Source organism: Chamaea fasciata, unplaced genomic scaffold (assembly GCF_029207755.1).
Source record: "Chamaea fasciata isolate MVZ Bird 193981 ecotype frontalis unplaced genomic scaffold, bChaFas1.0.hap1 SCAF_4, whole genome shotgun sequence".
NCBI classification, from domain to species: Eukaryota; Metazoa; Chordata; class Aves; order Passeriformes; family Sylviidae; genus Chamaea; species Chamaea fasciata.
In genome coordinates this window covers 82,377,372-82,395,851 of record NW_027094089.1, presented here as the reverse complement: position 1 = coordinate 82,395,851, position 18,480 = coordinate 82,377,372, and the positions used below count along the sequence as shown (strand labels likewise).

The 18,480-nt window shown below is 61.1% G+C and overlaps 2 protein-coding genes across 3 annotated transcripts; one reads left to right on the top strand and one right to left on the bottom strand.

Moving 5' to 3' along the window:
* Window positions 1-572: 572 nt before the first annotated feature.
* On the bottom strand, window positions 573-11,352 carry XKRX (XK related X-linked). 2 transcript variants are annotated; one of them, XM_066182223.1, is made up of 4 exons: window positions 11,276-11,352; window positions 5,685-6,039; window positions 3,370-3,629; window positions 573-1,917 (listed from the first exon to the last, which is right to left on the bottom strand). In XM_066182223.1, exons 2-4 carry the CDS (start codon window positions 5,975-5,977, stop codon window positions 1,172-1,174), a joined length of 1,299 nt encoding a protein of 432 aa, XP_066038320.1. In that variant the 5' UTR covers window positions 5,978-6,039; window positions 11,276-11,352; the 3' UTR covers window positions 573-1,171. The 2 variants fall into 2 exon arrangements, with proteins under 2 accessions (XP_066038320.1, XP_066038319.1); XM_066182222.1 differs by lacking the exon at window positions 11,276-11,352 and adding an exon at window positions 10,765-10,852.
* A 2,384-nt stretch (window positions 11,353-13,736) lies between these two features.
* ARL13A (ADP ribosylation factor like GTPase 13A) lies at window positions 13,737-17,681 on the top strand. The gene is made up of 9 exons (XM_066182531.1): window positions 13,737-13,795; window positions 14,811-14,881; window positions 15,111-15,360; window positions 15,673-15,778; window positions 15,867-16,021; window positions 16,095-16,188; window positions 16,270-16,474; window positions 16,812-16,913; window positions 17,223-17,681. Exons 1-9 carry the CDS (start codon window positions 13,737-13,739, stop codon window positions 17,297-17,299), a joined length of 1,119 nt encoding a protein of 372 aa, XP_066038628.1. The 3' UTR covers window positions 17,300-17,681.
* Window positions 17,682-18,480: the final 799 nt, after the last annotated feature.

Genomic DNA, 18,480 nt, shown 5'->3' with positions numbered 1-18,480 from the left:
GACTGTCACTTGTGCTGTACCCCCATGGGCCCCCCAGGGCTGATGAGCAACCTCAGTCCAGCACCCAAACAGAGCTGATCCCAAATATGGGTGCTGGGGTGGGGCGTGTCACACTCCTGGTTTGGGGGCCAGGATGCCTGGGTCCCATCAACACCCACTGCCACTGCCGTGCCAGCCACCCTTCCCCTCCTGCCTGCCCTCCACTGCCTGCCCCGAGCTCTGGGGTGTCCAGTGCTCCAGCTGGGAACAGCAGCCTGTTCTGGGCCCCTGAGCCTGGAGGAACAGGTCCGACAGGCTTGCTCCTTGCTGGCATGCTGCTCTCTCCTGGCCTGCAGCCATGGCCTGGCTGACGGAAGCGCAGGATGAGGCCAGCCCCCCATCCCGCCATGCTCCTGGATCTTACGGGCTCCGTGGAGGGGTTCCCCCCATCCCCACTTCCCGCTGGCACAGCCCCATTTCGGTGCCTGCAAAGGAGAGGGTTACGTGGACAGTGGGTGTGTGCACCCGTGCCAGCCCCGGTGGGACGGTCCCCACCCTCCGCGTGAGTCACTGCCAGCACCCAGACATGCAGCTACAGCAAAGTTTCTTTACTGCTTAAAACAGTCCCAGGGGCACCGCACGTTCCAAGGTCACCGTATGCACCATAGCAGCAGGTGGGGGGTGTCGGGGCACCCTGGGGGCTGTGCACCACATGGCAGCCAGCTTGCAGGAGCAACTGGCTTGAGCATCCCCTTAAGTCGTAGAATTGTAGAATTGTAGAATAGTTTGGGTTGGAAGGGACCTCTAAAGGCCACTTAGTTCAACTCCAGAGATGGGCAGGGACATCTTCAACTAGGCCCCGTTGCTCAGAGCTCATCCACCCTGGCTTTGAATGTTTCCAGGGACAGGACATCCACCATCTCTCTGGGCAACACGTGCCAGTCCCTCCCCATTCTCACTGTAAAAAACTTCCTTAGGTCCAATCCAAATCAACCCTTCCTTCGTGTTCGTATGAGTGGTCCTGAGCGGGCAAGCACACTCCTGTCCCCCTGCCACCGTGGGGATTCACAGGGACCTGCTGCCGTTGCAGGACCAGGCAGCACTTGGCCTGTGCCACAAGCACCCTCTGGCTGCTGGCACAGCCCTGTGCTGCCCACGCCCTTGCCCGTAGCTGGCTGGAGGAGCCAGGTGCTCAGACAATGCTGTGCCTCACGCCGGGCTCGCAGGGTGCCTCGAGGCACAGAGGGGTCTCTGCCGGCTGCCGGCGGCAGCACACGCAGTGCAGAAAGTCAGCCACGTTGTGCCGGAAGAGCTGGCGGCAGGGGTGCAGGTACTGGAAGAAGAGGAGCATGAAGTAGATGCCCAGGCAGTAGCCCAGGAGCAGCTGCAGCACCAGCAGCGCGGTGCAGACGTTCTCGTAGACGTCGGTCTTGAAGAAGTACCAGAGGATGACGAGGGCCGTGTTCTCCGCCAGCCGGGCCACGTAGTACACGGCCAGGCGGCCCCAGTTCTGAGACTTGTCGATGAGGTCCCGGTCGGCCAGCTTGAGCTGCACGGCCGACCAGCAGAACATGTTGATGCTGGAGTAGAGCAGGGTGAAGGCACAGAGCACCACCACCGTGCCCAGGCGGCTGAAGTTCTTCTCGATGTTGTCGGGCAGGCGGCTGCCGCTGCGCCAGAACTGCACCCAGGGCAAGAAGAAGACCACCAGGAGGTTGGCCAGGGCGATGGGGATGACCCAGTGCTTGAAGACGGTGCTGAAGAGCACGAGGACGGCGATGCGGGTGGAGATCTCCAGGCTGCGCCACAGCACGATGCAGAGGAAGGCCAGCGGGCGCAGCTGCACCTTGTAGTCATCGTACTTGACCTGGATGGCCAGGATGTTGCAGACAAGAGCCCCGTAGGTGACTGACACCAGGCAGATGGCCATGAGGACGGCTGCAGAGGGACAGAGCAGGGGAGTCAGGCGGTGTTGGAGACCAGGCTGTGCCCAGCCTCTCCACTGACTGGGACGCAAAGTGTGGGGTGACAACCCCAGGTGGGAATCACGGGGTGCCAGTCCTGGGTGAGGAGCACGGGGTGCCAAGCCCCTGGGCTCACAGCTGAAGGCTCAGTGTGAGCACTGCTAGAGCAGCTCACGGGCGGTGGTGACAGTCCCCATGACGAGGTGGCTGTGGGGGAAGCTGCTGGCAGCAGGAGGCTCAGAACCGAAAGGTTCTCCCCACACCAATAAAACACAAGCCTGGGCCAAACCGGAGCCATTTCTGTGCCATGCCCCAATGCCCCTGCCCTGTGCAGGAAATGCTGCTCAAGGGTAAGCGGGGCACAGTCTGTGCTGAGAGGGCCCCTCTGCCTTCATCCCAGCCAAGAGCTGCACCACTGTAGCCCCAAAAACATCCCAAGATCCAGCCCCATCCGAGGGCTGCAAAGCCAAGGTCGTTTGTAGAGAATGCCAGCAGCTGCTCACATTCAGCACAGCCAGGAATACCATGGAGAAAAAATTTAGAAGAGTGCAGCTGGTCCCATCCCTGGTGGCTGCCAGCTGCGGGGCTGAGTGACACTCCAGCTGCATGGGAATCACCCAAAATGCGTCATTTGGTATTTACTTCCTGTACCTACTGCTAGAGGAGCACTGCCACTCATTCTTCCTGTGCATCTGCAACTCCCCAAAATGCCTTTGCAGAGGGCTGTGGCAAATTAGGGGGTTTCTGTGGGGCATCTCCTGTGCTTCCCTTTTCATGCACCTGCTGTGGGCACAGATGACAGGGTCTGGGCTCCCAGCACTGCTGAGGGCAGCTCCTTCACCCAGCACTGTAATTGGAATGGTGCAGGAGCACGCCTGCGTGCCCAGCTCGGTGCCATGCCAAAATGGGAGTTAAAAGTTTGCTCTGGCATATCCACCCCCAAGCACATAAACATCCTGGGAGCAGGCAAGGGAGCCTCGGAGTGGGAGTGCTGGGCTGGGAGCTTTGGCTGCTGGAAAATGTGCAGGAATAGGTACAGTGGAGGGACTTGAGGGAAGACAGAGCCTATAGCTAGGTGGGAAAACAAATGAACGGAGACTGGAGCAGGCTAGGGCAGGGACCTGGCCCTCTTCCGAGACATGGCACTGGGTGGATGGCTTGGTTCTTGAGGGCAGATACTCACAAGCACGGGGCTGGGAGCAGAGCCTGGCTCCTCAGTCATGCCCGCTCTTTCCCACTTTGCATCACTGCAAGCAGGAAAGCAGAGAGCTGATGGCCGCCCAACTCCTGTGGGTCGTGCTCCACATTTGGGGGAGTCCAGCGGAAGCTGCGTCCCCGGGAATGACTTTTCGCAGTGCCTGGATGTCACAGGCAGCTGAGGAGCCGTGCCCTGGCGGGGTCAGCCGTGCCAGCCGGGCGCCCTTACCTCGGGCCACGGGGACGTACTTCTCCAGGACGCTGATGTAGAGCTGCAGGGTGAGCTGCGGCGTGGAGCCCAGGAAGGCCTGGATGACGGCCATGCGCTTGAAGGCGTTGCGGTGCGTGGCCAGGCGGCGCTCCGAGTGCCCCACCTCCTGCTCCATCTCCACCTCGTAGCCCTTCCGCAGCCGCCGCTTGCGGGTGATGGTCACGTAGGGCTCCTCCTCCCTCCCCGACCAGCAGTACACCAGCAGGGCCTCCACACATCTGCGGGGACACAGCAGCTGTCAGGAGCCCTCCTGCTGTCCCCCACTGCCAGCGCCTCCGGCCCCACCTCGCCTGGTGCTGGCCAGAGCCCGCTGCTGCTGAGTGCAGCCCAGCCGTCCAGCAGAGCTGTGGGCAGTCCCACAGTCCCAGGGCAGCCTGGTCACACCAGGACCATGGGGGTGCCCAGGGGCTGCTCCTCTGCTCCAGCGTTCAGGGTGGGCCACGTGTACCAGAGGCCAACAACTGCTCCAGCGAGGGGTGAAACAGCAGCTGGGAGAGGTGCGGCATCCAGGGTACAAAGCAGTGACTCTGCTGGGAGCCACAGCTACAGGAAGGTGTTAATCACCCGTGGGTTCTGTTTTCCCAGCTGGCAAAAACCTCTTCCTCTAAGCAGAGGCGAACGAAACTCTGAAATATCGGAGTTGAATATCAGAGTTTTCTTTGATCTCTCATCTTGAGCAGAAGAAGGCTTCCACACTTCCTCCCTGGTGGGGACAGCAGGAAGGGGAGCACAGGGTGAAGCCGTGTGTGGCAGGGGCAGATAAGGCAGCGCTTCCTCAGCCCCTTCTCTGCAGGCCCTCACTGTGGGCAGGGCTGCGACTTTCTGCCACGCCTGCAAGGGCAGGAGCACCCCCAGCCCCTCCACACGGCCGTGGGTGGGGGTCTGTGGGATCAGAGGGGATCAGCCTGGCTCCTGCCTGGGGACCAGCTGGCTCTGGGACCGTCATTATTTATGAGTGCTTATCAGGACAGCACAAATTGCTGCACGTCAAACCCAAAAGGAGTGAGGGTTCAGGATAAATTCTCTCGGCAGATCAAGCCAGGACTCATGGCTCGTTGCAAACTCTAATGGGAAAATAGTTTCATCCCAAAGGCCCGGCTTGAAGGGTAGTCCCAGCTGGCTCTCAGTGCCCTGCCAGACCTTCTCAGCAGGCTGGGCTCCACCTCCAGCCCAAGCAGCAGGTTGAAGCAGCCTTCCCTGGGCAGTCCCGACTGTCTTTTACAAGCAGCTGGGTAGCACTGTACCCATCTCAGACTGCCTCAGTTGGTGTGGTGAGAATCACGACCCTCCTGTGGGCCAGCACAGGCTGGCAGCACCAAGGCAAGGTCCCCCAGGTGGCTCTGAAGGTAAGACATGGGGACACCTCTGGTGCACTGCTTGTTGCCGGTGACAGAGGAAGAGTGGAGCAGGCACCAGTGGTTTTGGAGCCCTGTGGGCACAGCGAGCCCCAGAGCCTGACTGCTGGGCTGCCCCTGGGGAAGGAGCCCCATGGAGACGGTGGCTGTGCCGTGCCTCCTGCAGTGTGTTCTCAGGGAGCAGGCTGCCCAGGGTGATGACAGCCCGGGAGGCACCGCAGCATTCCCAAGGAATGAGGGATCAGCTTGTGCAACATCCATCCACCCCCTCACTGTCCTCTTCCCAGCACAGTCCGGTGGCCCCACAGCTCCCATGCCAGCCCCACTCCTGCACCTAGCGCTCTTCTCCTCTGTGTTCCACATAACCCCCCTGAGTCCCACTCCTGGCCCCATGTGGGACACCCCAAGAATCCCATTATGTTCCTGAGAGGGTTGTCCAAATGTTTGCTGAACTCAGACAGGCCAGGTGCTGTGACCACTCCCCTGAGGAGCCCGTTCTAGAGCTCCACCACCCTCTCTCTGGGTGTAAAGCCTTTTCCTGGTATCTAATCTAAATCTCCCCTGACTCACTTCCACCCCATGTTGGTCTTCACCCTCGAGCACCCACCGGGGATTCCCATCTGTGCTCCCAGCACCAGCACGGTGACGGCAAAACCACGAGGCCGAGGGGATCGCCGGCTGCCTCCCGGACCTTGGGCAGAGCTTTCCCAGCAGCTGGGATACCACAGGCTGGCAGAGCCGTGTCCTGCCCGGAGCGGGCTCCAGCAGCAGCGGCAGCAGCCGTGGCTCCACCGCGGGCCGGGGAGGCGGCAGGAGCAGCTCCGGGCAGACGGACGCTGACAGACGGTCCCGGGGTGCCGGTCCCGCCCGGCACCGCTCTCTGCTCCCACCCGGTGCCCGCCGTCCCGGCGCGCTCACCTGATGACGGGCCCCAGCTGCAGCAGGTGCATGAGCAGGACGAGCGGGCGGTCGCGGCTGAGGTCGCGGTGCACGAAGATGAGCGTGAGCTGCACCAGGACGGAGGGGCAGAGCACGAAGAAGATGGTGAGCGCCAGCCAGAAGCGGTCGTCGGAGTGTCCGTAGGAGAGGCAGAGCACGGCGGCCGCCGCCCCCTCCCCGCAGAACAGCGCCGTCGAGAAGACGATGCCGAGCGGCAGCTTCGCCCGCGACGGGGCGGCGGCGGGCGGGCTGCCCCCGCTGGGACCGTCCATGGCGGCCCCGGCCCGGCCCGGCCCGGCCCGGGCGCTCAGCCCCGCCGCGGCGCCATCCCGGGCTGCAGCGGAGAGAGGAGCCGGCTGCGGGGCGGGCCGGGGCGGGGCGGGGCTCCCCCGCCGCACCGAGCCCCGACGGGCCGCCCCGCACCGGCGCCGCCGAGCCCCGCGGCCCCCGCACCGCCACGGGACCGCCCCGAGCCCTCGGCACGGGGCCCGGCGGACAGGCTGGTCCCGGTGCCCCTGCCCTGCCCGGGACACCACCCTCCTGCTCCGGGATCCCCCTCCTACTGTGCCCTGCACCCTGCCCCAGGACAGCCCCACCTGCGCCTCTGCCCCGACACTCCTGGACCAGGATCTTCCACCCAGGACTCGCCATCTCTGCAGGGAAGCGGCTCCCCAGGGCAGCCCCAGCATGGCCAGGACTCACAGCCCCGCAGCCCCCCGCGGCACCCACCCTGGGACTCCCCAGATACAGGGCTGACAATCCATTGTGTGCGCCCTTGAGATTTTGGAGCCCTGCCCAGGACCCTCCGTCAAGTCCGGGCCCAGTTATAAATTCCCCGCAGTTACCAGCACCCCAAAGTGGCTGTGTCCCTCCAGGGGAGAATTGGTAGGGTCCCACCGTGGGGCAGGAAGGATGCAGTGTGGGTGGCAGCCTTTCCTGACTCAGACAGCTGCCAGAGAGCTGCTTGCACCCACCAGCACCTCAGATCCGGGTCTGACCCCAGCTCCAGGTCCAGAAATGGCACCACATGGCCCTGAGCTGGATGGGGCAGCATGTGGGAGGGAGGAAGGGTGTTGTCAAGGCAGGGAGCATTTTGGTATCCTGCAAGACAAGCTGTGTCAGGGAAACCCCTCCAGGTGCTGTGAGTGTCCGGTGTGCGTAGCAAGATTTGGGAACTATGTTACACAGGTGATGCCTCTCCTGTACCTGCGATATTCCTGCCTCCAGGTAGGACCCTGTGCTACAGCTGAGCAAGAGGGCTTTTCCCATCACCTTCAAGGACACACCCTCAAGATAATGGGATTTGTGGACTCCCTGACAGAGCCAAACCTCCCAACCCCACCTTCCTCCTGTCTGTCCCACCTTGATCACCCACCAGTGCTGGGAGCACAAAGCTGCCTGGGCTGCTCCCCACATCCCTGGCCACGGCCACAGGCTGCCTCCAGCACCAGCCCTGCCCACCTTTCCCCAGGAGTGTGGGCACAGGTGGGATGAACACACCCTGTCTTTCCTGAGCACCCACTGCCTGCCAGGTCACTCAGTCCAGCTGGGGCACTCGCTGCCTGGCTGGGACAGATGGGACAAGGCAAAGACCGTTTGGCATTGGTCAGTTTTCCCCAGTTTAGGCAGACCGGGAGTTTTTAGGTCACTTGTAAAAGGCTCTCAGTGCTCAACCCCCAGCGGCTAGGCCAGCTCACAAGGAGGTGCCCACGCTGGCGACAGAGACGCTGTCCCCTCACCTGCCCCACGCCAGCCAAAAGCACAAACCCTCCCAAACCACACACACAAGAGTTCCCCATTTCACCAGGCTGGAAGCATTAGTAGGACTATTACGTTTATCAGCAGGAGAGCTGAGAATAAAACTCCCTGAGACTTTGGAGGCCGTATCTCCCCCAGCAACAGCTCCCACACAGAAGCAATCCCTGTCCCTGCAGCTGCTCAGAGTTTTAACTTCCAAGCTGAACAGCTGCTTCGGGAAACCACAAACCCCAGGAGCTCATGGGGACCGGCCTGACTGGCGGGGATGGGAGATCTACTTGTGACCACTCAGCTCTGGTATGATAGCTACGTGTTTTCAGGCTGTTTTTGGAAAACAGCCTCTCCAAAAAAAGCTGTGTCAGGGCAGAGGGTGAAGGCAGCAGTGTCCAGGCCGATTGGTGACAGCAGGCAGCCAGGGTGGGAGCTGTGCACGGGAGCAGCTGTGCCTGTCTGGGTGCTCAGCCAGCGAGAACACATCCTCTGGCACTGCCAACTGCACCCACGGCTCTCTGTGAGCAGCAAGAGCAGCGTGCCGTTTGTGCCATTTATGCAACTTCCACTTATCCAAATTAAAAGCATTCCCCGGGAGCCTGGCAGGTCACCAAACCCTCAGCTGAGCAATGCCGGGGCTTCGACTCATCGTATTTTTAATTTCAGCTTCCCCTGCTTCATGATGAAATCCTGAAGAGCAATTGTTCAAGCAAGCAAGAATTCCAGTCCTATATCCATAAGCCCTGGCAGCCGTCAAGAGGAATGGAGAGACAGCCTCGCAGCATTTTCCACACCAGTTATTATCCCATTTTCTGTCCCAAGCACGGAGAGGCAGCAAGCAGTTCACGCTGTGAGTCACCTCACCAGCCTGACCCCACCTGTCCTCAGCTCAGCACTGTAAACAGCATGCAGATCATAAAAGTGATCACATCATAAAAGTGGGTCACAGATAGCATCAGCCAGAGCTCCTGTCCCACTGCCCTGCCACTCCCTGTTCCTGCCAACCCCGCGCCCACACCTCTGCCTGCAGCCCAGCACAGCTGGGGCTGCACAGACACCCGGGGACGCCACTGCCACAGAGAAACTGCCTGAACCAGAGCTGCCACAGGCCAGCAGGGACGGGCCAGGCACCAGGGACATCCTACCCAGGTGTCCCCACTCGACAGTGGCGGCATTCTGGACCAGCAGAACGGTGGCTGCTGACTGGCCCTCGCTCTGGAACCTCCCAGAAGCAGAACAGCCCCTGGGCTGGGGGATGTGAAGTGACACGGAATCATGTAATCACAGAATCTCCTGAGCTGGAAGGGTCCCACCAGGATCATTGGGAATGCCCAATGGCATCAGCTTCAGTCTCACTACCACCTGTGGATGTCAATTTTCCTGTCTCCACAAGTCTGCCCTGTCCTGGACAGCATCCCAGCTTCATTAATTTCTTAATCCCAGTCTCCATTATTATTTTTTTTTTTTAATTACTCCCAGCGTTCACAAAACACACTTTGCACAAAGGGCAGTGGCAGTGGTGGCCGCCCACTCTGCGAAACCACAAGGTTTGCTGCGCAGCTTTTCCAGCCCCTTGGATGTGCCGGGGCATTTGTGTGTGGCAGCCTGGGCTGTACGTGGGGTGGGAGCAAGCTTCCTCACCGGCTCTCAGTCTCAAAATAACCCTGTCTGTTTTACACATGCCTGCCTGGCGGCTCAGCTCCTGTAAAAGGAGAAGAGAAAATTGTTTGGGAAAAACAGGGAGCTCCGAGCCAGACTCTTAAAGAGCCCGGGTGGGGAGAGCAGCCAGCATGCTCCCCCAGCTCTCCTCTCTAGGACCCAGAGCAGACACTGCTCCCAGCGTGCTCGTTGGAACATGCCAAGAGCTCTCTGCTGTCTTCCCAAATATAGCCTTGCACACAGAGGTGGAGGCAGCTGCTCGGGGTGTGGGGATGGCCACTCTCCCTGACTTCAGACCTGAAAGCTCCTCAGGAGCAAAGTCTGTGCTGAGGATTAAACATTCGGCTGGTGCCGCAGGGAGTGTGACAGTGGGAATGTGTCCATCAGCAAAATGCCCCATGTGCTGGATGAAGGGGAAGTCACAAAGTGTCCCCCAGCTCGACGCGTATGTGAGAAGGGGACACAGTTTTGTCCCCTCAGTGCAGCCATGCTGCCCTACTGGCAGGGCTGGGACGTTCCCAGGAATCTGTGAGCCGGGAATTTTTTACTTAGTTTGGAAATAGCTTTGCAAATGACTGGTTTCCACGGCCTAAACTGTTTGGATTTTGCATTGCTTTCGCAGTAACTCAGCTGTAATTTTTCCTGCCCCAGCAGTCTGTGGAATAGTTTCTGGTTGGGGAAATATTTATTCCATTTGCTTCATCATGCGACCGCTTTCACCGCTCCAGTTCCTCATCCAGTTTTGCTCTGACCCTGCTGGGAGGGAATCTGGTATCTGTGCTGAGGATCTCATCCCTCTGAATCTCACTGGAGGCTGTGCTGAGCCCGCTGGGATCTGGGCACAGGGCTCAGTGCTGCCAGGGCCAGGACGCTTGCAGGCAAAGCACAGGACATGCCAGTGCTGCCTCACACTTCAATTCTTTAACAAGAAAGCAGAGTCACCTTTGGGTGCATTTATAGGTCTTTGCAATAATTACACATTTTGAAGTCGTGCCTCCTTGGCTACAGTCCCAGCGCAGGCAGTGGGTGATGCTGTAACACCAAACCAGGCAGGAAGGGTTAAAATTACCTTAAATCAACTGATTCCCCTGGCAGTAAGAGCATACAGCCCTGGCAGAGTGCTCATCCAGCCAGTCTGCACCTGCATGTGCTCTGGGCATCCTGGCAGGCAGGAGGAATAGTTTATACTCTCCTCCCCCCCACGCAGGAAAGCAGCAGGAGCACCATAACGCTCTCGACAAAACCACCGTGGGAGCCCGGGTAGGGCTTGTAGCCATCCCAGGGGCTCCCAGAGCTGTGTGCATGGTGCAAGGAACAAGGAGGTGGCTTGTCCTGCAGCGGGGAGCAAACGGAGCACTCAGATCCGAGCCTCTCCTAGGAATTTGTGTCTGCTCTGGCTGGGAAGCACCCTGCCAGGAACTGGGTGAAAAGCAAACAGCTCCCTGCATGCTTCCTGCCTGCTTCTGCATCCGACACAGGGTGATGGTGCCGGCGTGGGGGAGCAGAGAACACTCTGGAAAAACCATCTCCCTTTCCCAAAAGAGCTCAGGGAATGGCTGTCCACAGTGGCTGGATAGCAGTGGGCTGCAAACCTCCCACTCTCCCCAGTGCCCTGCCGGCTGACCTCCCCAGTGGTGCCCCAGTTCCTCACCAACAGGTCTCGGTGTCACAGGCTGTAAATATCCTGTTCCCAGCCTGACTGCAGGGCGTTCGCCTGCAATTAGCCCTTGGGATTTGGGAGCTGGTGTGATCCGGGGTTATCGTCAGCCGCCAGCGCTCTGCTGGGATTTAAAGGGACAAGGCAGCTGTCTGCATGCCTACCACCTCAGAGCGCTGTCATATGACACGTTAAATAGAGAGATGAGTCTCTCCTCAAAGCCTCTGTGTGTCCTTGCCCACCACAGACGCCTTTTCAGGAGGAGTCGCTGCAGGTCCAAGCAAAGCAGAACAGCTTGCTGACATTTCTGCCAGGACTTTTTGGTCTTTGCCATCACCCTGCCATCACCAAGGCTGCAGGCAGCCCCTCTTGCTCTGCCCACTGCGTTCCCAAACATCACTCCCCACATCCAAGCTCCCCAGCCGTCCCCCCAGCTCTGCTGCTGGCCCGGGGGTGCCAGGTGGGGTTCCCAGAGTGCCCGATGCCGGCCGGGGCACGTACTCACGGGGTCTAGTGGAGCCAAGGCAGGGCAGCCCGCCAGCACGCCGCCATCTGCGCCTCTCCGTGGTCCCCGTGGTGTCGCCTCATCCCTCTCCTGCGGCATCCAGCGGGCAGAAATAGCCCCAAAACACGTGCTGCCTTCCGGGGGGAGCGATGCCAGGGGCCAGGCTGCCCCGGGCACTGCCCTCCCCCGGGGGCTCCTGCCCTCCCCCGGGGCTCCTGCTGGCACTGGCAGCACTAGAGGGTCCAGACCGGCACCGTGCCTGGGCACGGTCTGGTTGTAGCCCTGGTGAGGAACATCTTCATTTATCTGCCAAGATAATAAATTCTGCCTTGGAGTTTCTCACCTGGCAACAGTCACCAAGGAGACGAGGGTGGCTGCTGCGGGTCCCCGCTGGCAGTGCCTGGGGAGGCCCAGTGGCCCCGGCAGAACGGCAGTGGCCAGCTGCCCACTCGTAACCTGAGCACAGCCCCGGCAGAACACTCATCCACGTGGGCTTGGCCCTCGTGCCGCCTCTCCGGAGCCGAGGGTGGGTTTCGCCAGATTTGGGGCGGATTTTGAGGTTTTCCTGGCGGTTGATGCTGGTATGAGTGCACTGGGAGGTGTCACCTGGAGCTGCCTCAGGCTCCTGGGGGGTGTCCGTGTCCCCAGCTCCTGTCTGACTGGGGATTTTGGACGCTTGTTTTGAAAGCGGTGGCACCGCAAGTGCTCAGAGATCTTTGGAAGTCCATTGGCGCCAGAGGGAGATCAGATCCTGCTGCCCCTCAGGAAGCTGAGCTGCTGCCTCCAGGGCTGCCTGACCCATGGCACTTCCCTATTTATAGCACCTGTGGTCACCTTACAGCACATTCCTCTCCCTGCTGGGCTGTCCCCTGACAGTGCCACCCCTAAACACAGAGGCAAGGGTTGACGCTTGGAGCAAATCATTTCAGCCCTCGTACAGCCAGTTGTGGAAAAAGCATCCCAGCCCATGCTGTGTGTGAACCTGCCACTGCTGCTGGCACAGGCACAGGACAAACCAGGAAAGGCCATCAGGATGGGGACAGGGAGGTGCTGCCACTGCCCTGCCATCACCAGTCACCTAAATACGGCATCTGGCTGTGATATCAGACCAGAAACTTCATCAACCATTAACCATGCACGCCTGCTTGCCCATGGCATGGGACTGGGGCACCTCCCTTGCCCAGGACAGGTGCTAAGCTTCCCAACAGTGTGTGAGGCTGGAGGGAAGGGCATGGGGCCATGCCCATCCTGGCCGTGCACCCCTGGGGCCAGGGCAGCATCTCAGCATCTTTAGCTCATGGCTGGTGCTCAGCTGGTCGAGGCAGTGCTGGTGGTGCTGGGTGGTTTAGCACGGGCTGATGTGAGCCAGCAGTCTCCCTGTTTGCTCCTGGGCATGGCTTTTGAAGGATCTCATGTCTTTGTCCCTCTTGACTCCACTTCCCCCACCCAGAGCTCCCGCAGCTCAGACATCCCTGTGCGACTTCTCTTCCACACACACACCAGTGGCAGCCAGCCAGGGAGGGCAGCTCTGGCTGGGAAAAGAAGCAGGAAACCTGAGAAGCAAGATAAGAGCTTCGGAGCTGAAGATCGAGGAGCTGGGGCTTTTTTCCCTCCACTCTCTGCCCTGTGGTCTGAGGGTCTCCACCACTTCCCTGCTCCCAGCCAGGCTCCTGCTGGGGCCGGTTGCTGTTCCTAGCGCAGGGAGCACAGGACCTGCTGCCACTCAGGCAGTGCCTTGCTAGGGCACAAAATACAAGCAGTGAGCAGTGGTGTCCCCCAGCCGGGCTCAGAGGGGACCCTGGCTGAGCAGCAGAGCTGTGCGCACCGTGGAGGGGATGCAGAGAAACATCCCCTGGCCGCGAGAAGCCAGAGATGCCGTTCTTAGAGGAGCCCCTTATTCAGCCCACGGGAGCTGTCAGGCAGTGCCCCCACCACGAGCCTCTCACACCAGTGGTGGAGACACGAGGCTGCAGTGGGGTGGGCGAGTCAGTGCCCTGTCACCCAGCGTGGCAGGCTGTCCCACAACAGCCATGTCCCAGCAGCCACTGGCCTGGGCCGACCCACCGGGATTAAGGAGCCTGCAGGAGTAAGTAATTTAAATCCAGATTAGATTTAAGCAGCTGCTACGCAAAGGGCATGTGAGCAGAGGCTGTGCAGTGGGGATGAGCAGGTGAGAGACTGGCTGGCACCCCTGATGTGAGGGGCTGTGAGAGCAGGGTCTGACTGGCAGGTCTGTGCCCATGGGGTATTGCCCAGAAGGAGGGATTTTTTCTCCAGGCTTGGCTTGTGCGCACCAGACTGGAGGCAGCAGTGCTGTGCCGTGGGACAGGACACCCCAGGATGAGATGTTCCCTGCTGTGAAGAGAGAGCCCAGGCAGGAGGATGAAGCACAGGGACACGCTGGGCTGCTCACTCCGTAGGTGCTGGAGAGAGGCCACCCCTCCGTGCAGGGCTGCAGACCATGTTCCACCTCTTCTCCCACTGCTGGTCGTGGCTGCAGGCCATACAGGAGCCCATCAGGTAGGTCCCTGTGCCCCCTCCCACAGCTCCCAGGCGTGGCAATATTTACCCGTGTGTTTACGAGTGGTGAGGGCACCAGTGTGGTGACAGGGAAAGACAGGTGCCCCTTGCAAGGAACTGTCCCCAAACTGCTGAGCAAGGCACACATGTGTCCTCACTGCCCCTGCAGCTGGCAGGAGCTGGCAGGCAGGGAAGAAGGCTGGGCAGGGGTGCAACTCAGGGAATGCTTCCACTGGGATTCCAGCTCTGCAGAATCAGTAGCTCCCCGAGAAAGCTGGAGAGGATGCACTGAAACACCTGCCTTGTTTGCATGTGTCGGGACATCCAGGTTAATTCCCTGGGACAGCACTGCAGGGAAGTTGGTTCATGGTGCTCTCCCTCCAGAGAGGACACCGCGCCTGCTGTAATGCTGGAGGCAGAGCCGTGCCACCTCCACTGCCTGGCAGCCTGGTCTATATGTTTAAGGAAGAAAATAATATTGCAGATAACTGTAGTGGCTTGTCAGTGGCAGAGAAAATGTCTGTGTGGCTCTGGTGGGTCACGGCTGGAGAGCGCACAGGACTGTTTAGCAACAGGAAAAACACCTGAGTCCAGGCAGAAGCTCATAAAGTCATCCCTGCTACCTTTCCCCACCTGTGTATGCTCTAAATTTACTGCAAGGAAAGAGTAATCATTGACTGCATATAAGGAAGAACCATGCTGGCCTGTGCATTTAATTGCTTGATCCCATACGATCTGAAAATAAATCCTTGCCATAGGGAGCACCTGTGGCTGTCCCACGGTGTTGGGGTGGCTCCAGGCACTTGTGGCTGTGCTCACCCTCTCCCATGCACCAAGGATTGTCCCTGCACTTGCCCCCAGCTCAGACAGATCCTGTGTCACCATCCTGCCTCTCTCCTGGCTGAAATGTAGCTGCCATGGGCAGGGTCCTTTGCCCGGGGGCCAGCAGCGGTCACTGCTCCCCAGGGAGCACATCCTTTTTCTGGGCTGTTCACCTGCTGTTGTCGCTCCCCAGGAAGGTGACCCTCCTTGTCATGGGGCTGGACAATGCAGGGAAAACCTCCGTCATCGTGGACATAGAGAGAGGTGAGGAGCAGCACAACCCAGAGCCAGCCTCAGACGGAGGCAGCTACTTTATGGTCCTTTGGAACCAAAGGACAAGGGCTTCTGAAGCACGGCCGCTGTTCTGGGGAAGTGTGCGGGGCACCGGCTGTGCCCCAGGCAGCCCTGGCAGCGGGGATGTGGCTGGGGCAGGAGGGGCACAGGGATGCTCCCGGGCTCCTCTGCCAGCTCTCTGCCCTCTCCACACACGCAGCGCTGGCCGGCGAGGCGCTGCCCGAGGCGCAGCCCGGGCAGACCCGCCTGCGGGTGGATCGGTTCGAGGTGACGCTGGTGGAGCTGCCCGGGGCACAGCGCTCCCGCAGCGCCTGGCGGAGCCACTACGGCCAGGCACACGGGCTCCTCTTCGTCCTGGACTCCGCTGACCTGGCACGGATGGAGGAGGCCCGCAAGGTCCTGAGCCGCGTCCTGAGCCACCCCGACGTCTCCGGGAAGCCGCTCTTGCTGTGAGACTGGGATGCAGCCTCTGAGGCTGGGGCTGAGGGGCGGGTTGGGAACCTGTTGCTGGGGTTTCGGGCTGCTGAGGGGATGTGGAGCCCAGCGAGCTGTCGGGGGGTGCGGGAACACGAGGGCCCCAGCCGCGCTCGGGGGGTCGGAGCATCCGTGGACAGGAGGCGAGGAGGGGGCTCCGGCGCCGGGTGAGGGCTGGGGCGATGCTTCACCTAACCGCAGCCAAAGCGGGGGAAAGCACGCAGCCTTCGCACAGCGAGGCACCGGCGGCCGAGGTGACGGTGACGGCCGCTCTCCCCGTGCCCCAGGCTGGCCAACAAGCAAGACGCGGCGGCCGCGCTGCTGCCCTGCGAGCTGATCGAGCGGCTGTGCCTGGAGCGGCTGGTCAACGAGAACCGCTCGCCCTGTCGCATCGTGAGTGCGGGGCCGGCTCCGCTCCCCGCTCCCCGCTCCCCGTGGCCGCGGGGCTGCCGCGCTGACCCCCCCGTCCTCCCGCCCGCAGGAGCCCTGTGTCGCCAAGCGTGTCCCCCCCGCCGGCCCGGCCCGCGCCACCCTGCAGGGGCTGCGCTGGCTCCTCCGCGCCGCCGCCGCCGCCCCGGCCCCGCCGGACACCGCCCCGGCCCCGAGGGCCCCCCGTGCCCGGCAGCCGGCCCGCAGGTGCGTGCGTGTCCCCGTCCCCGTCCTCCCCCCGCAGCGCTCGTCCTCATCCGCGCTGTGCTCTCCCCCACAGGGACCGGCCGCCCCCCGGGGAAGATGCTGCAGAGGGCGCCGGGAAGAACGGGGAGCCGCGGGCGGTGCGCCCCGTCTGCCGCCTGCTGCCCCTGGTGAGGGGGTGAGACCCCGGGATGGGAGGGGGTGTCAGAGGGGCTCTGCCGCCCTCTCCTCACCGCCCTTTCCCTGCCCAGGAGGAGGGCGCTAAGGGCCCCAAGAGGAGGAAGAGGAAGGTGAAGGTGAAGAAGAAGGGCTTGGGGCAGCCGAGCCCCGCCGAAGAGCCAGCAGGACCAGGATTAGGGGGTGACGGCCGTGCGGGGGCTGCCGGGGGGCTGCTGCTCCCCAACAGGGTCGGGCAGGAGGAGCCCATACCCGTGGGGATGGCCACCCCGCACCCAGGTGAGAGGGGAGTGTGGGGGGCTGCCGGTTCTGCTGGCACCAGCGTGTCAGGATCCCTAGAGCCACCCTACAGGGAGGTTGCCAGGCCTGGCAACCTGACAAAATGTTGGGCCCCTGGTGCCCGCCACCTCCATCAGCTTTGCTTGCAGATCAGCTGAGTGCAGAGCAGGAATCCACAGGGAAGAGGAGGGACATCTGAGCGTCTCCACAGGGGATGATGCACAGAAGCCACGCAGGACTGCAAACCTGCCACCAGCAGTCCTCTCAGCTGGTTTGGTGTCAAAGGCAATCCTTGCTCAGGTGTGTGGTGCCTGAAATTTTGTATTTCTCCTTTCAGCACAGGGTATGAAGAAGAAAAAAAAGAAGAAAATCAAGAGTAAGATCAAATCACGGGAAGCCTCTCTGGAGCAGCAGCGTGAGGAGGTCTCAAGCACCTTCGGTTGGTATTTCTCAGGACAGATTTTGCTCAGAGCATCAGGGGTCTGGCCTGCTGGCGGCAGGCTGTGAGCTGTGCAGGGACACTTGGCCATGGGGTGCTTGGTGTGGGGACACGGGCACAGGCAAGGGCTGCTGCAGGGCAGGGTGGGGCTGTTGTGGGGGCAGATGCTGTGAGGCGGGATGCAGGGTGGCCATATGAGTGCACTGTGCTGGAGCCTGGGGCGTCCTTGCAGCCCTCACTCAGCACAGGTTGCCAGGTGGAGCCTGGAGCTGGTCCCAGGGCAGTGCCTGACTCTTCCCTTGTTCCCAGATTTGTACCGGCGGGCGATGCTGGCTCTGAGGATGAGGCAGGAGCAGAGGAAGCAGCCGTCGGCCATCGCTCCCTGAGCAGGGGAGGCACAGAGCATGGCCTGGGTGCCCCTGGAGGACACAGACTGCAGTGGCAGTGGGACCTACGGTGCTGCAGAGCTGCTGGGGTGCTCGGCCAGGGCTGGCAGAGCTGGGAAATGTGTCCAAACAGCATCACTGTCCCCTGCATGGCTTGAAAACCAGGAATCCACAGGGACCAGCCAAAAGTCCCTTTGTAAGATGCCTCTCTGGCAGCCGGGCTGCAAATCCATCTGAAAAGGGAACAGGCGGCCCCTTGCCGCCCCCTGTTAGCATTCTGTGGAAAACTCCGTCCAAACCGGGATCAGGCTGCGGAGGAGAGGAAGATCCAAGCAGACTTCCCAGGGGGAAAGCTTGTCTCTTGAATTGACCCACGCCCTGGGAAAGCTGTCTTTGCAGGTCAGGGGCTGACCTGGCCCGTCAATCACTGCCTGGAACACTCTCGTTCCCTGCTGGTGAAGGGAGGCCAGTCCCAGGTGGTCTGCACAGGAGCTCTGCCCAACCCTCAGCCACATCTGGCAGGGCTGTCAGGACCCACTTCACACACTGGAGGAAGGTGATGCCCGTGTTTGTGCACCCTGCAGCCCATCAGTGAAAATTTCAGTCCAACGTCAGCTGCCGGCGGAGGCTGCTGGAGGCTCCTTCCCCAGGATCGCTTCTCCTGATCCTGCCATCCTTCCAGGAGGGACACTGTCGCTGGCAGCCCGGCACTCTGCTGCCCCAGGTGGGCCCTGAGGTGCGCTCAGCTCAGCTCTGGGACACAGGCAGCAGCACATCCGTGTCCCAGCACAGCCCCCTGTTACACGGCAGGTGTGTCAGAGCTGTGTCGGGACAAGTCCCCCCTGTGCCAGCCGTGTCCTGCTCCCATCTCTGCAGGCTGCACGGCCGGGAAAGCAGCCCTGAGCCCTGGAGACGCTTCACCTGGAGTCAGGAGCTGTGTGGTTTTCTCCTGAGACCTGCAGCAAACTGTGTTAGAACTTGAACTGTGAGCTAGTCACCTGTGTTCCCGTGATTACTGATTAACAGGCATTGCCTTTGTGGTCCAGGGGAAGGCAAATCACAAAAACCCTTCCCCTGGCAGAGCTGAAAGGGGATAAGAAGAGAAACTGGCTACTCTGCCTTGCCAGCCTGCCATAAAGTTCTGTCTGACTCTGCCGTACTCGGTTGTTGGTGACTACGAG

Excerpts from the sequence above, each read along its gene's own strand:
- XKRX (XM_066182223.1), bottom strand. The coding sequence starts at position 5,977 with ATGGACGGTCCCAGCGGGGGCAGCCCGCCCGCCGCCGCCCCGTCGCGG. Across the intron at positions 3,630-5,684 it reads CAGCTGGGGCCCGTCATCAG|ATGTGTGGAGGCCCTGCTGG; the intron begins GTGAGCGCGCCG and ends GTGTCCCCGCAG. Across the intron at positions 1,918-3,369 it reads GTACGTCCCCGTGGCCCGAG|CCGTCCTCATGGCCATCTGC; the intron begins GTAAGGGCGCCC and ends GTCCCTCTGCAG.
- ARL13A (XM_066182531.1), top strand. The coding sequence starts at position 13,737 with ATGTTCCACCTCTTCTCCCACTGCTGGTCGTGGCTGCAGGCCATACAG. Across the intron at positions 16,189-16,269 it reads TCTGCCGCCTGCTGCCCCTG|GAGGAGGGCGCTAAGGGCCC; the intron begins GTGAGGGGGTGA and ends TTCCCTGCCCAG. Across the intron at positions 16,475-16,811 it reads GATGGCCACCCCGCACCCAG|CACAGGGTATGAAGAAGAAA; the intron begins GTGAGAGGGGAG and ends TTCTCCTTTCAG.